The sequence below is a fragment of the Agelaius phoeniceus genome, chromosome 1 (genome assembly GCF_051311805.1).
Source record: "Agelaius phoeniceus isolate bAgePho1 chromosome 1, bAgePho1.hap1, whole genome shotgun sequence".
Taxonomy (NCBI): domain Eukaryota; kingdom Metazoa; phylum Chordata; class Aves; order Passeriformes; family Icteridae; genus Agelaius; species Agelaius phoeniceus.
Genome location: NC_135265.1, coordinates 141,924,196 through 141,939,537, shown reverse-complemented (window position 1 = coordinate 141,939,537; position 15,342 = coordinate 141,924,196). Strand labels below are relative to the sequence as shown.

The window sequence follows — 15,342 nt, the reverse complement described above, 5'->3', positions numbered from 1 at the left end:
GTCAGTAGAACTGTAAGGATATAAATATAATTGAAGTCAGACCCTATATTTTTAAGGTTAAGCCTAATAAACACTGTAACTTACTCTCCCTCCTCCCCCCTCAAATCTTTTCTCTTTCAAGCTCTGTCACAAATTTAAATGTCTTAATTAGGATTTCATCTGTTTCTGCCCAGTTCAATCAAGGATCTGTCAGTAAAGAATTTTAGGAGATGCAGAGGTGAAGCTCTCCTGACCCCCTGCCTATCTTTAGAAAATCTCAATGGCTGCTGGTTCTGAAAAACCATGGCAGCAGTTGTCCTTTTCTGCCGTGGTCAGTTGTGTCAAGCTGTGTATCTGTAGCTATGTTTAGTTCAGAACACAAACATTAGGCAGAAATGGAAGCTTTTTGGCAAGCAAAGAACATGATTTTCAGCCCATTCACACAGAATCATGTTAATTAATAGATTGTTTTCTGACAAATAGTTAATTGTGCCTTGCTGTTTTCCATATGGCTAAGGAAATAAAAAAGCCAAAGAGGACAGGGTATTTAAAAATCCAGAAATTTTGGTATGAAACTGCTGATATGATAGCCAGTGCAATCCCATTTGCTCTACTTCTAAAATTGGTTATGTGAATATTAGCATGAAACTATGTAAAGAAATACAGAGTTCCCAATTTTCTTTTTGTAGTGCTACTCAACTAAATTACTTAAGATTTTTTTCTCCCAATATATGAGATGGAGGCCAGGGCACACTACAAAAGAAATTTCAACAAATAGACAAATATTTATCTCTGTTGTAGAAATAAAAATAAGAGAAATAATTTGTAAAATTTCCTAGTGAAATTTTCCTTTAGGGCAAGTATATTTCTAAATCCAAGGGTGGAATTAGGTGTAGTCACTTGGTAATGTCCACATTTGTTTGTCTTCTTGGAGTTTCCACTTTGTTGTAGTTGCAGAAGTTGCAGCAGCTCTGGGATGTTTAAGTTATCCTCAGCCAGCTCATACTGTAAATGGCTGGCACTTGCTGCCTGGGGTGATTTATTAGCCCACAGCAGGAAAGAAACTTCCATTGATCAAATCACTTGGTTCGTGAGATCGTATGTCTCTTGTGCCAAAAATAATTTCTCTTTGGATAGGAGATATGTTTGTTAAGAGATCTGAAAGTCTAATGCTGCTACCAGGAAGTTCTTTATTTTATTAAATTATGTATCCCAGGGTTATTTCTTAAATCTGAAATCTCAATTTCTCATCCTGGATCCACAGGTAGATAACCTGTAGCATGCAATCTGGTTATACTAACTTTGGAGATTAACTTTATTCATCCTAAGTTTTTCTTTTAGAAGGATGTTCAGTTCTCAGTACAATTTTCTGAAAGTAGTTTAATGCTGTAATTATTTTAAAACTATGAAACACTGACAATTAGAACAGATAGAGAGCATTAGCTTTAAAAATTACATAGTTTACAGTATGTAATTTGCTGATATTTGTGGGATTTATTTCTGTAGATTGATGGCCCTAATTGTGTATTTTAAAGTAATCTAGATGAAATAACATGACACAGCACTAAAGCCATTTATCCTGTGTGGCTAATTTAAAGCTCAGCATAGGTAACTGCCAGGTAGAATATTCTTTATTTGTCTTCCTTTTGTTGAATATTCATAATTTCTATTAACCCATGGCCTTCAATATTTGCCTTTTTTTTTTTTTTTTCTGGTAGATAATAGATTAATTAAAAGAGTTGTTGCTGTAAATGCCTGGGCTGTGATCTTGCCTGGTCTTGTACAATACAAGATACAATACAAACAATATCAGATCTGGGAAAGTCATGCCTCTTGGGAGGTGGCAGCCCACATCCTGGCTATAGGTGGCAACCTCATAGTTTGAATACTTTTACTTTAGGGATATTTCTTTGACTGCATCTTCTGAAATAAATAGGGTTTATGAAAGCTGAGCTCTCGTTTTTATTGTATGTTCCTAGCCACAGAGAAAAGCTTGAAACTATGGAATGTCAGCAAAGCAGAAAGGCTTGATGTATCAGCAAGAATTAAAAATGTATTTTAAATACCAGGCAAACCTCAGACTGATTTTCGAGCCCCATTTGACATCCCCAAGGGAAATTTGGCTGACTACAGTTGATAACAGTGGTTTCCTATTAAAACTGCCATGCCAGTTATTTTTGCATGATTAGGGATGTGTGTGTTTCTTCATGTGCCTCACAGCTAGTGGTGACAGCTGCCCAGCAAATCAGAGACCAGTGACAAGCTGCAGTTATCCTCTAGCTCTGAACTTCCTCTCCTGCACTCTTCCCACTTACCCATTTCCTCTGTGACCATTGCTCTCCTGGAGTTACTTTGGCAGGGTTACAGTAAAGATCATCTTAAAACTACTTTTAGCTAAAAAAGCAAATTCAAGTTTTCTGTTAGTCTCCCAAGCATGCAAAGATACCTGAACTCACAGTAACCCCAGGACCACAGTGGATGTGCTCCAGTATGGGCAAAGCTTTTCTAGTGGTGAAACTGGCCTAGGACTACCATAGAGTAGCTGAGGATTTGTGTCAGGGACGTTTTTGAAGAGCAGGCTAGACAAATCTTGGGAACCAAGGTTGTCCTCCCCTGAGCAGTGTTCATCTTTCAAGTCATCCAGGAGGTTCTGGAGTAACACAGCTGGTGAGGGAGCCAGCTCAGGAAGGCACCTGACTGGACCTGTTGTTTGGGAATGGAGAAGGACTGGTGTGATGTGATGATGTGATGGTGTGATGTGATGGCTGGAGGCTATCTTGAGCACAGCAATCACAAAATGAGTTTTCAGTTTTTGGAGACATAAGGAGGGGGCTCAGCAAAACCAATAGTATGGGCTTTTGGAGGGCAGACTTCATCCACTTGGGAGATTGGTTCAGAGAATCCCTTGGGAAGCAGTCCTGAAGGGCAGAGGAGTCTAGGAAGGCTGGACAGTGTTCAGGAAGGGAATCCTAAAGGCATAGGAGTAGACCCTCTCTGTGTGCTGAAAGATGAGCTGGTGGGGATGAAGACAAGCCTGGCTGAATGGGGAGTTTTGACTGGAACTCAGGACAAAATATAGAGTTTATGACCTTTGGAAGATGGGATGGGGAACACAGGAAGACTAAAGGATGTTGTAAGGTTATGCAGGGAGAAAACTACAAGGGTGAAAGCCCATGCAGAACCTAACCTACCCGGCTGCTGTGGTAAAAGACAATACAATGTTCCTATAAATACATCAGCAAAAAAAAGGAAGACTAAGGAGAATCTCCAGCCCTTATTGGAGGTGGGGGGACACAGAGTAACAAAGAATGAGGAAATAGCTGAGGTATTTAAAGCCTTCTTTGTCTCAGTCTTTAATGGTAAGACCTGTTGTTCTTTGGTACCAAGCCTCCTGAACTGGGTTAATGGTTGGAATTCATGCTCTTAGAGGTCTTTTCCAACTAAAACAATGCTATATTTCTATGGTTCTATCTTCAGCTCTCTTTCCATGAATCTAAGCATTCATATTTCTGAACCAGTTGCTGGCTTGGATTGATTTATGCCTTCCTTCTGGAAGACAGAAAGATTCCATGCTCAGTTTTTCAGCGGGGAAAGTGGCACTTTTAGTTAGATACCATTTGTCTTCTGTACAGATTCCTTAGAAAACGAACAAATTGCAAATCAAACAGAACTCTCCGAAAGGGCAAAGATTTTAAATTCAGTTTTGTCTTCATTAAGCAGTGAAAGAAAGTGAATTGGATATTAAATGGAATAGCTGTTAATTTCTTACTGGCACCCTGGAATCCATTCGTGCCAAGATCCACCAGGAAGACCTGCTGGATGTTCTCCCAGCTCTCCATACTGCTGCCAAGGTGCAGCAAACTGAATACCTCTTTGGTGAGCAGAGGTCTCTCAGAGCCAGCTCAGCTGGCTTTCTGGGAAAAAAAAAAAAAACTAATCCTGCCTATCAGAAAATGTTGGATATGATAAATCAGAATGAAAAGTGCATGTTTAAGTTTCTCCTCCTCCCTTCCCCCCACAAAAAAGGCCCCAAAACCAGGTATGTTGCTTGAGTTTCTTAGATAGCTTGTGGAGGTCTGTCCTGATGATGGAGGTACAGACTTTGTAACCATTTTTGAAAAAGGTTTCAAATAATCAAATGGCTTTGAAGCTGACAACTTGGTAAATAAATAGATCAGAAAAAAAGACAAGTAGAATTTTTTTTGGTGATAAATCTTAATAAGTAGATTTGGATTCCAAATTGTGACTAATTTTCACCAAATTTTTCAGACATCTGTGGCTGCTCCACATTCTTTCAAAATTAGGTGAAATTTTTAAGAATTCTAATTGAATTTTTTTTTTAATAAGGCTTCCAAATATTTCTCAGCATGCTCAAAATTACAGTTGATGAAGTACAGCATACAGATTTTAATTGTTTTTTGAATTCACTCATTTGCTTGAGATCATTAGTTGCATTGCAGCCTCTCAGTATTACTGACTATTGATCAATGACACACAGACTGAAATGACACAGTATTCTGGATTGTCCTCCAGACAACATAATAACAATGAGAACAAAACATGTTGTTCTCTCTCTATTGCTCCCCTACTATTTTTTCTTCCAGCACTTGTGATTTATTATGACCCTTGAGTAAAGTAGTCAAATCTGTCAGTCTTCAAAAGGTACCAACCATGATGGGCCATTATTTCTGAGACTGAATATTAGGGAAGACAATGTGGTAGACAAAAGCACAGAACATCTCTTGGGACAGATTTCAGTCACTATAGTTTTAATGTAGACATTGATGATTACCTGTCCTTCACCAAATAGACACTGTAATCATTTCAAATTGCATTTTTCATGTTTCAGCCATTGTTAAAAATTGCAAGCTGCTTTCAAAGCAAAAGTCCACCTCCAGCATTCCCACTTGATTGGAGGCTGTTGAAAAGTGTTCTTGAGCTGATATTTAGAAATCCACACACTTTTACTGGATTGAAAGATGACATGCTTGTATAATTTGAGGCAATGGGTATTATTACTCATTTATCTTAATGTGGAACCCATTTGATCAGCAGAGGTCAGATTCAATTGCAAATTATAGAGCCTTCAGGGACAGTTAGTTGAAACATCCATGTCTGCACATGGATTCTGCTCTTGTACAATTGCCATTATGTCCCACTGATGATGATGTAATGTACTCCCTCAAAAAGTGCTTCACCTTGGCTTGAACAGAGCACTTTGCTCACAGCACAGCTCCAGCACACTGCAGGGCATGGCAGGGATCAGTGGCTGTTCCTGGTATCCTGGAGCATACCTGTTTCCCCCACCACTAAGTAACAATATCTGCTCTTGGGCACTTGCACAGGAGAGGTGGCAGAGCTTCCACAGCCTCCAGCACAAAGTAGAATCCCCTTCCTTCTGTGGCTGACCCTGATGTGCAAAATAGTTCCATGGACTGAAGCAGAAGACACATGACTGTGCTGTGCTCCTTCCTGGTTTTTCACAGGGCAAACCTGGCTTACTGGAGGAAGGAGACTGCTCCATTTTGAAGAGAAGTACAGGCTTTTCTCCCAGCACTAGGCTTTTAGTGCTTTGGGGTCCAGTGATTATTTTGAAGACAATACAGCTGCTCACCTCTCCCAAAACTAAGCTGCATCTTAGAAGTACAGTTTCTACCACATTTTAATTCTTTGGTTTTTATTTAAATATTTATTAAACTTCAAATAGCTGCTTCAGCAGCTTTTTGTTGATATGTTCATAAGACATGTTTCAGAAAGCAAGTTTACAGCCACTCTCATGTGCAGTCTGAAGAGCCCACTGATAAAACACCTCACAAATAAGTTATGTATGCACACACAACAGATTCAAAGGTGTCTATTCTAATAGCATCTCCACTTCTATCCTGAATGTGTGCTTTTGAGCATGTTGCTGGAAGACAGGTTGCTGTGTGAAACACTGGTGCTGGCAGATCAAACAGTTGCTGACAGGTCATGGAGGTAAGTACTTGTGAGTGCCTCCACTTTTACAGAGTTTCTTGCTTATAAATAGCAGGTTTGTGCTCACCTCCACTCTTCAGGCTTTCCATTCATTTGTTCAATCAGTATAACTGATTAGAAAAGCCTGGTGTTAATGGTCTTTCCCTCCCTTTAGTCCTCACTCCCCTGTGCTTCTTTAACGAGCAGTACTAAAAATGTGACCTCTTCCAGTCCAGGTTTGTTCCCAGTCAAGTTGTCTTTGAAGGGCAGTTGAACTTTAGCTGTCCACTATCTCCTGATGAGCCTCAGTGGCCAGTGGAGCTGTGCTGACCTTCCTGTGTGTCTGACTTGCATCTGTCTCTGTCCTCGTGACTTACAGGTTGGCTACTGCCCTTGAGCAATGAAATGTCCTCTTACCTTCCCTGCTCTCCCCTGGCAATTTCTGAGAAGCAATAGAAATGAAAACAAGAAAAGATAGCAAAGTGTAGGTTTTCCTACAGAAGTAATTTGGTTCAACACTATCATTTCAGGAGTGGACCTTTGCTATTTGCAAAGCTTTGCTATCATAAATTACTGCTATTCTAATTTCACACAGTGCTGTCATGGTCTGAAGTCACTGCTATAGAAGAAAATGTGTTTTACCCAGGAGGCACCAGCATATTTCTTAAATCACAATGGTCAGCTTAACTAAGATGAAAAGCAATCAGTGTCCTAACAAATGGTGTGGGACATTTGCCATCTCCTGTGCATACTGCATGTTTGGTTTTCCCTGGAAAGAATCCTGACATTATCATGAGGTTAGAATCTCCTGTCTCACTGAAGAATAGCTCTTATTTATGGACCTTCAAATCCCAACTTCAGGCATAGCAGAAGGATTGTGGGTCATGGTTGAGATTTCAAAAATAGATGAATTACCATTTTTTCCCTTTTTGAGTCCCCTGGACTTGGATTTCTGTGTATTTAGTTAATCAGTTTCTGTGGATGTCAAGACAACACATGAGGATTTTAAAATTTCTCATATTGTTGTGTATTATATTTTTACTTCAGGTAAAGTGAATAAAGTTTATATGATGCTGGGATTTTAACTCCCTTATGTTTCTTATCTTTAATCTGCTGCAATGGAAATGCAGAGTGTTAGACTCCATCAAGATAGAAGGATCAAGGATGCACTTCTTATACAGCTCTAGAGGATTTAAGGCTCAAGGCAAATCATCCTGCAAACCCTTTAGGAGTGATAACTATTTTGTATTACTACTGCATTCATATTGGTGCAACATTCATGGAATACATGCATGAAAAGCTACATGTGAACAGAATAATTATACAACCAACTTTACCTTAGGGGAAATCTGTGTGATGACTCTCTGATCCAAATCTGGACTTCTTCAGTTTTTTTCTGGTATTTCATCGACTCACTCATAGAAGAAAAAAACTTCTTCAGTTTCTTCTGGTATTTCATATAGGTTGGAAGGATTTCAACCTCCCTGCTCTAAGTTAGACCCAGCTAGACCAGCTTGCTCAGGCCCTTGCATAGTCATGCTGTAACTTGAGGGGTGGCCATTCATGGTGTCTACCAGTATTGACCACCCCGACACACGGAAGAGGTTTTCCTGAGTATCAAATCAAAATTCCCCTTGCTCCAATATGTGTATATTGAATTCCATCCTCTTCCAGTGCACCATCTTCTCTGTAGCATGGAAGACATGGAACCCTCCAGGCATATTTCCCAAGGGCATGGTCTAAAGAGTTATTAGGAAAATTCCAGCTGACTTTACCAAACTCTGAAACAAACTTCTATTGCAAAATGGGGATCAGGCATTCCTGTTTGGCTGTAGGAAAGGTTTCAGATCACCTGCCATTCTTGCATGGGTGAGTTCACAGCACTTAGGTACTTTTCTTGCATTTAGACGTCTTTGGATATGAGCCAGAGCTGTTTGAAAATCCCATTAGTCTAGAGAGCAAGGACATTGTTTGAAATATTGCTGTGTTGATGTGTTTGTGTTCATTTTGGCAAATGTTGGCTTGTGTCCTTTCATTTTAAATGATAATGAGAAGGAGTTCAGACTTGAACAGACCTGTCTTGAGAATGAGTGTCTTGTCCATGCTCAGCAGTGCCTGTAACTGAGGGTGTCAGTGTATTCCTGGGCTCTGGGGTTGGATCAGTGCAAGGCTTGGATCAGTGAGGTCCCTGCTGTGGCTCCACCTGACCCGTGTGGCTCTGGCTGCTTGCACCACACTGGTGCCAACGTGTGCATCACTCACTCGCTGCTCCCTGCTCACAGGAGCCAATATTGTGCCCTGCCCTTTGGGGGATTTTCATCTCTGCATTGACTTCAATCCAGATCTGATAACAGCACAAGCCACCTTTGAGCCACCGCTGAGGTCAAAAAGAGAGAAAAACAAAACCAGGCACGTTTTCATTAGCTTTTTTTAAAATGCTAAAGAAGGTGCACATATTTCCTGTCTAAAACTACAAAGTTTAGCAGCAAAGCACATCTCATCCGCATGTGGTATGGGAGGTGTTGCTCTCCCCTGCCTGGGCTGTCACTCACACCCACTCCCGCGTCGCAATTTGCCTCCCATCAAATGAGCTCGCGCAAAGATCAGCGTTGTTGCATATGCTGGGGTGTGCAGGATGTATTTCTGCATCCCTGCTGTTCATCTTGCAAAAACCCTTTCAGTCCCAGCTGTTATTTTCAGGAACTGACAAGTGGGTTTCTGTAAATTAATCAAATTTATTCTGAACATGGATGTAACCCTTCATCAAAAGACAATGAAAAGGCAAGAAATACGTAGCAGAACATATCCCAGCCTGTGTCAAATCTGGCTTGTCAGCACAGAGAGGTTTTAAGGAAGAGGTAAAATAGCAAGAAAATTCTTTCCTGATTGCTCCTCCTGTGCTCAGTGTAAGAGGATAGTGTAGGTCTGGGATTTGGGAGAAGGTGTTGGAAAAGGGGGTTAAAAAAAATCACTTAGTGTAAACATACACTTGCTGACTTCACAGTGGTCTCTGAAAAGACACATTTTGGATACTTGCTGCAGTGGAGTCTGCTGGCAGTTTATAATTTGTTTACTAAACAGGGAATATAATTGAAATGTTCCTTTTGAGGCAACAAAAATATAAAACAGCCTCTCAGAGTAGTCCAAGGCTTCTAATTTAATTATCTGTAAGCCTCACAGATTAAAAGTATTTTTTCATCCATTCCTGACAGCCTGAAGTGGATAAATAACCAAAATTTAAAGAAAAACCTTTTGAAAAGGAAACCTGGCAGATGAAAGAGCAAAGGTCCAAACAGTTGTAGAACGTTTTATCTCCACTGAGATCCCCCCCTGTCTTTATGGTAACTAATTATATGTGAAAACTGTTAAGGGTTTGGAAGCTGTGACACCCATTGGAGGGGAGAGGGGTCCCCAGCACTTCAGGCACAACAAGCTGGCTCCTTTGAAACACTGCTGTGTGCCAGGGGAGTTAAGGGTACATTGTGAGCAGTGTCCAGAGAAGCAGCAGGAGCAGCCATACAGGTAGTGTTGAGCTTGTGTCACCACTTGCAGTCAGTCCTTGACACCACAGATCTGGTCCCAGAGCAAAGCCTGGCACTGCAAAGGCACCCAAAGGCAGCCAGAGCTCAGGCATGTCCTGGGTGTGTCCCAGCCCTGTGTGTGCCCCCTGTGCCCTGCACTGGAGCGTGGTTGTGTCAGCCAAGGACTGATGGGCAAGGCTAGCTACTGGTGTAGCTACTGGAATTCAGCAGCTGTTCTTGAACACCTTTTATCTGCCCCCACATTCCTGTCTGTTCCCACTGTGTGTGCCACAGGAGTGTTTACCACCCCAGCAGAGACTGCAGTGTCTGTGTGGGAACAGAACTCTTAACCTGACTCTGCGGGGGAAGTCTGTCTCTGAGCATGTTGTGAACACACGTCTCCTCTGGTGTCATCCCAAGCCCAGCCATCATGTTATCATACACAAAAAAAATTGGATTTCATCTTTTTAATGCAGCATGTTAAATATTTTCTGAATTTGGAAAGGTCAGCCAAAGAAGTGCATTGGGGAAAAGTGGTGTTTCCATGTAATGGGGTGAGTAAATGAGGAGCAAAGAGGTTTGGAGTAGCAAAAACTATTCTTCACAGCACTTATTTTCTTAGAAAATGTTCTCCCTTTTCAAGTTTGAACTTTAAGACTTTGATCTAGGGGCATAGTATGTCTAGGACACACACACAAAAAAATCAAGTTTCCTTCTGGTTATAAACATTTACAGCTTCATTGACTTGAGGTGGAATTTCACCTGGGAATATAAGTGGTGACCCCAGTGACACACAGATGGAACACTGGTACCTGCTGCTTGGAGGTACTTGAGCAGTGGCCAGAACACCAGGGAAATATTTGCTGATTCATTTTGCTGTGGAGTATTTACTTTTCTGTAGTTCATCTAGAGTTGATCTAACAGTTTTGACTTTGAAAAAAGGTTGAGTTTGAAAAGTTTTTTAGACTGGATGGTGATTTTATTTGTCTGCAACACAGATCGATGCACTTTGAATTGTACTCGTGCAAGTGGGAACTGGAGCGAAGAAACTGTAGTGCAAGTGCCAGAACTCTGCAAAATTCTGGCTAAGGAGCTAGCCTTAATCATTATCTAAAACCATGCCTCTAAAATGTATCTCAAATTATATTTAAATTTACTCATACACAGGCATTTCATGTTATCTTTATGGTATGTCAGATACTAAAACCTTTAAAACTTGAATAAATCCTTTGCTTAGCTGCCCATAAGCAGCACGTTTATTGCTTTTGTTTTGTAATTTGCTATTTTATCAATGCTTGGTATGACTCATGTAGATCTGGATTAATTTCCCATGCTGATTTGTGATGAATGTGCCCTGTAGGCTAATGGTATCTTCCTCCTTTGTAAAATTTGCTATTACCATTTACAGGACAGCATGTTCTCTTTGACACCCTCCAGAAGTGCCAACTGCCTGTTGAACAGCATGGCATCAGCTGTTACAGCCTGATCCAAACCCTAGAAAATAAGGGAACAGTGATGCAATTCAAGGTTTTTAAGGAAAGGCAGTATCTTTTATTAGCTCAGCTGTTACAGTTGGGAAAAAACAGACAGGCTTTCAGGCACACAAATCCTTCTTCAGGTCTGAAATAGCAGCAGTGTTGCTTACACCAGCATTCCTCATCAGTGAGGCAGCTATGGTCCCTGTAAGGTTTAAAAGCTGTGTTTAGAAGTGTGTGCATTGCATGGCCCTGCTCACTGGGGAGGGCTTCAGAGCAGAACACAGGCAAACATCATTCGCCTCCTCAGCTCTTCCAGTGCACACCCTGCAAACCAGGGGTACATCCCACAAGGAGAGGTAGTGCAAGGTCACTTGTTCTTGAGAAAAATCTTCAATACCTTATGACCAAGCCACATATTCTCCACAGTCACCCTGCTGTTGGGAAGGACTGAGGCAAAGCTGTGGGCTTCACAGTGCAGGTCATTAACTTCAGGATTCATGCTGGAGATTCTGTCTCCTAATAATTACAGCTGTCCAGCAAAGAGTTGTGGGACCAGCTGGCAAAATCAGTTTTATTCTCTTTCTTGTAATTGCTTTATAGGGAACACTGTTTCCCAAAGTTTCTGAAGTCACTGTTGACTGACCAGCGCCCTGATAGCAAAACATGTGATTGGAAATGCTCCACAGGCAGGATGGTTCTGCAGAAAAGCTGTGAACAGCTTCCCATAGTCTTTAGATTGCTTGTGGTCGTGGAAATTTCATATTTATCTTCCTTTTTCTTTTCTAGAAATCTTTAAAAGTATGTACTAAAGTCTTTCTAGTTAAAGAACAGAGGTGAGGTGGTCCAAAATTAAACATTAACACTAACATTTACTGAATGTTAACTTTACCTGTGACACTCATTTCTGTATTGCCACGCTAGGACCTGGGGTGTGAACTGTAGTTAATAGCTGTGGTATTAAGAAGCTGAGGATGCTTTTTGCTCATGTGAATATTTTCATGGTATGTGGACTGTGAGAACTCTGGATTTTGCATTCTTACCTGAGTGTAGTAACAGGTGTGTTAATTATGTGTCTTCTCCATTCGGCCCTATTGGAAAATGAATGATTTCATTTCAAGAAACTGTCACCACAAGAAAATTATGAATAAGTATTAATGCTTCTGTAGAACTTGAAAGGATGAACTGTTTATGACTTCAAGAGACATGAAAAACCAGTGAGCAAGTAATACTGTAAACAGGAATATGATTATTGGAAAAGTTAGTTCAGAGGGAGAAATACATATTAAAAATCTTAGTTTAAGATCTGGTTTTGGGCATTGTGTTGTGAGGTAAAGGTGTGTCACATTGCTCTTGAAAGCCTTTAAAAGTTCAGAAATTTGTGGGCGCCTGTCTTTGTATAAAATACAAGTGTTTCAAATGTGGTTCTGAATTATCATACCTGGGTGTGTCTTTCCCAGCCTGGGCAAACTTTGATCCCTTTTATGTTTCTCCACCCAACAATGTGCCCAGTGACACATGCCCATGGCAAGTAGACTGGCATCAACCACAGAACAACACAGACAGCTGCTTCTTTATCCCAGAAGAGATTTTAGTGGAGGAGTCATAAAGACAAGCAGATTCTCTGGTGAATCTCAGAATTTGTTTCATTCCTTTTAGTACCCAGGCAAGATGTTTGTGTTTGAAAGCGTGGATGTGAGTATTACTGTGGACCAGTGTTTCTTTTTCTTTATGTGCACCAAAAGGAAAATGATTAGTTTGTCCATGAAAGAGCTTCATTCTTACTTGAAATAAAAATCCTTACATATCCCCAACTATTTTAAGACACTTCTATGCTGCCAGAGTAGAAGAAGTAAAAACCAGGATCCATACTTGGTCCCCATAACAATAATTGTCTTGCCATGTGAACATCACACATCTAACTTGCAAAATATAATTCCAGATCTGGATTCTGCAGCCAGTAAAAGGCTCTGATGCTCTGGTCTTTGGACATCTTTGACAGAAAGGTTTGAAATGTGAAGACAGATCCATTACCAAGTCAGTGCTTGAGATGAACCCCACATTTACATTGGATCTCCTTACAAAGGCATTTCTAAAACTGGAAGAATAGTATGAAGGAAAGAGAAGCAAAAAAAAAAAAAAAAAAGTGAACTGCTGAGGAAAAAAAGTATCTACCCCCAAAACACTTGGTTTTGCTATCTATCACTCTTCTTTAATAGCGATGATGTTGCAGCTTTTTTAAACAGAAACAGGAGCAGCAGTGTTCAGGACTCAGGTTAATGTGCCAGCTACACATGAATGGTGCTCATTATAAATATACCTTTAAGGTCTTTTCATGCATACCACAGCTAACTAACAGCCAGCTCCACCTCAGTGTTCTTCCAATACTGCATTTATGGAGTAGCCTGTAGTGAAGGAAGGCTGGAAATGGCACTGCTAATGGTAGCAGCAGATGACTTTGCACGTTATTCCATTTCTGCTGCATCTGATTATAAATTCAGGTGGGAGATGTCAAAAAGCCAGGGAAGTAAAAGTCTCGTGTGTTCATTTTCTCACCCAGAACTCAACATGTTTGTCTCATCTGGCTTTGCATGCTGGCAGCTTTGTAAGCTCTTCTTTTTTCACTGAGACTTTGCTCTTTTCCAGGTGCCAGGAGACAACGAGAAGCACTGGAAGCCAGTGTTGGTGGTTTTGACAGAGAAAGACCTTTTAATATATGAGAGCATGCCACGGATAAAGGAAGCCTGGTTCAGCCCTGTGCATACCTACCCCCTGCTCGCCACCAGGTACCTTTGCTTTTCAATCATGACAGCTTTCAGGAGCAGTGGGAGCAGCTGAGTCAGCCAGGAGCAGGTAGAGCTGATACACAGCTGCAGTCACACTTGAAATGTTGTGGTTGGAGAAGCAGGTTCGTCCTCAGTGGGCTGATGTGCCGAGCTTAACTCCTCCCTTCTCCTCCATTTCAAATTCTGGCTGAAGCTGACAACCAGAAAGTCACTGGGATTTTGGATGTGGCAACTTAGCTTGGATACAGAGGCAGGAGTGATGAAAAAGGAGTGATGAAAGCTCAATCTCCTGAGTTACCTATCTCAGTGTGCAGACCTGTGAGCTAGGCAGAAACACCCCAACTTCCAGCTGCTCCTCCAGGCTGAAAAAAGTGAACTTGTTGCCCTGAGTTGAATGTTGTGGTGTGGCAGTTCTGCACCACCAATTTGGGCCTTTTGGAGGGTTCCACATGTGATGGAGACACTTTCAGCACAGCTTCTGTTCCTGCTCTAGTAAATTAATTCCTGGCATTTTTTAGCTTAAAATGGTAAGCTTGGAAGACACATTCTTGAATCTAGGTTAGCAATAAGCATTTGCATTATTTTGAAGGTATCCATTAACACTAATTCAGAGACAGCTTTCCCATGGTTGCCTTTATGCAGTGGAAACTGTCTGTGCTTCTTGATGTGAATCTTAATCATGTTTCTCTGCCAGTATGGTCAAAAGGCTTGAGAAAGAGCTGTTGTTCCTTGTTTCAGCCTTGCTACAGGCCTCTATTATACCATTTTCAATGAGTTCTCATTCAGAAGGGCTGGTTGCCCTGGCCAGAAGCAGTGGGGCTCTTACTGCACTCTCATTAGTTAATTTTTGTTCTCTGTGTCTCCCCAAATGAACTGACGCTTTGCTGCTAAGTCATTATGTTAAAAAAATAAAAATTGTACTCACTGATTTACACTGATGGTGTGTTCCATCAGTGACAAGTCCCAGTGAAAGCTGGGTGAAGTATTGCAGCCTGTGTCCAGCTGTGTTACCACACCTTTGAGAAGCAATAGCACCCCAGCAGAAGGTGATGCATTTCCTCCCCTTTTTTTTAAGGTTTCATTTTTACATGAGCTCAATTCCTCCCTAAAGTGACTGGGTATCCTGAAGTGCACCCTGCCCTTTCCTGGCCACACACTGTCATGTGTAAAGACAACTCCTTGCTGAGTGTCACCAGCTCCCATCATCAGTGAGACCAATTTACTGCATCAAATAATCTAAGTCTACATCTTGGCCCTGTTACTTAAATTATTTTTTCTCAAGAGGCCACATTGGATAGCAGACAGCCTTGCCTTGGGTGGGGATGGTCATCTCCTTGTCGGATGGGCTGCTTTCCTGAGTGGAAAAACATTGGCCTTCATGCTGGAGAGGAATGAGAAGTTGCACAGCACATGTGTCAGGCTGCTGAAGGGTCTTTACAGACGGGGAAGAAAGCAAGCCAGGATGGTCTGTGAGAAAGCCAGGGTGCAGTTCAGAAAAGACAGGTACCAAGTTCAGTGCTGGGGAATAATCACCTCTGCTGTTTTGGGATGGAATATGAGCAACAAAGTAGTTGCTCTGCCAGGAAGCACCCGAGCACTGTGATAAAATTGCTTCAATCTAAGGTG

At 41.3% G+C, this 15,342-nt stretch overlaps 1 protein-coding gene across 1 annotated transcript in view; it reads left to right on the top strand.

Annotated features, from left to right (window-relative positions):
- SNTB1 (syntrophin beta 1) overlaps positions 1–15,342 on the top strand; it is a 115,803-nt gene that overhangs the window by 87,743 nt on the left and 12,718 nt on the right. Inside the window, exon 4 of the mRNA XM_077188594.1 lies at positions 13,577–13,716. Within this exon, the coding sequence (XP_077044709.1) occupies positions 13,577–13,716 (140 nt within the window). The remainder of the gene's footprint in view (positions 1–13,576; positions 13,717–15,342) is intronic.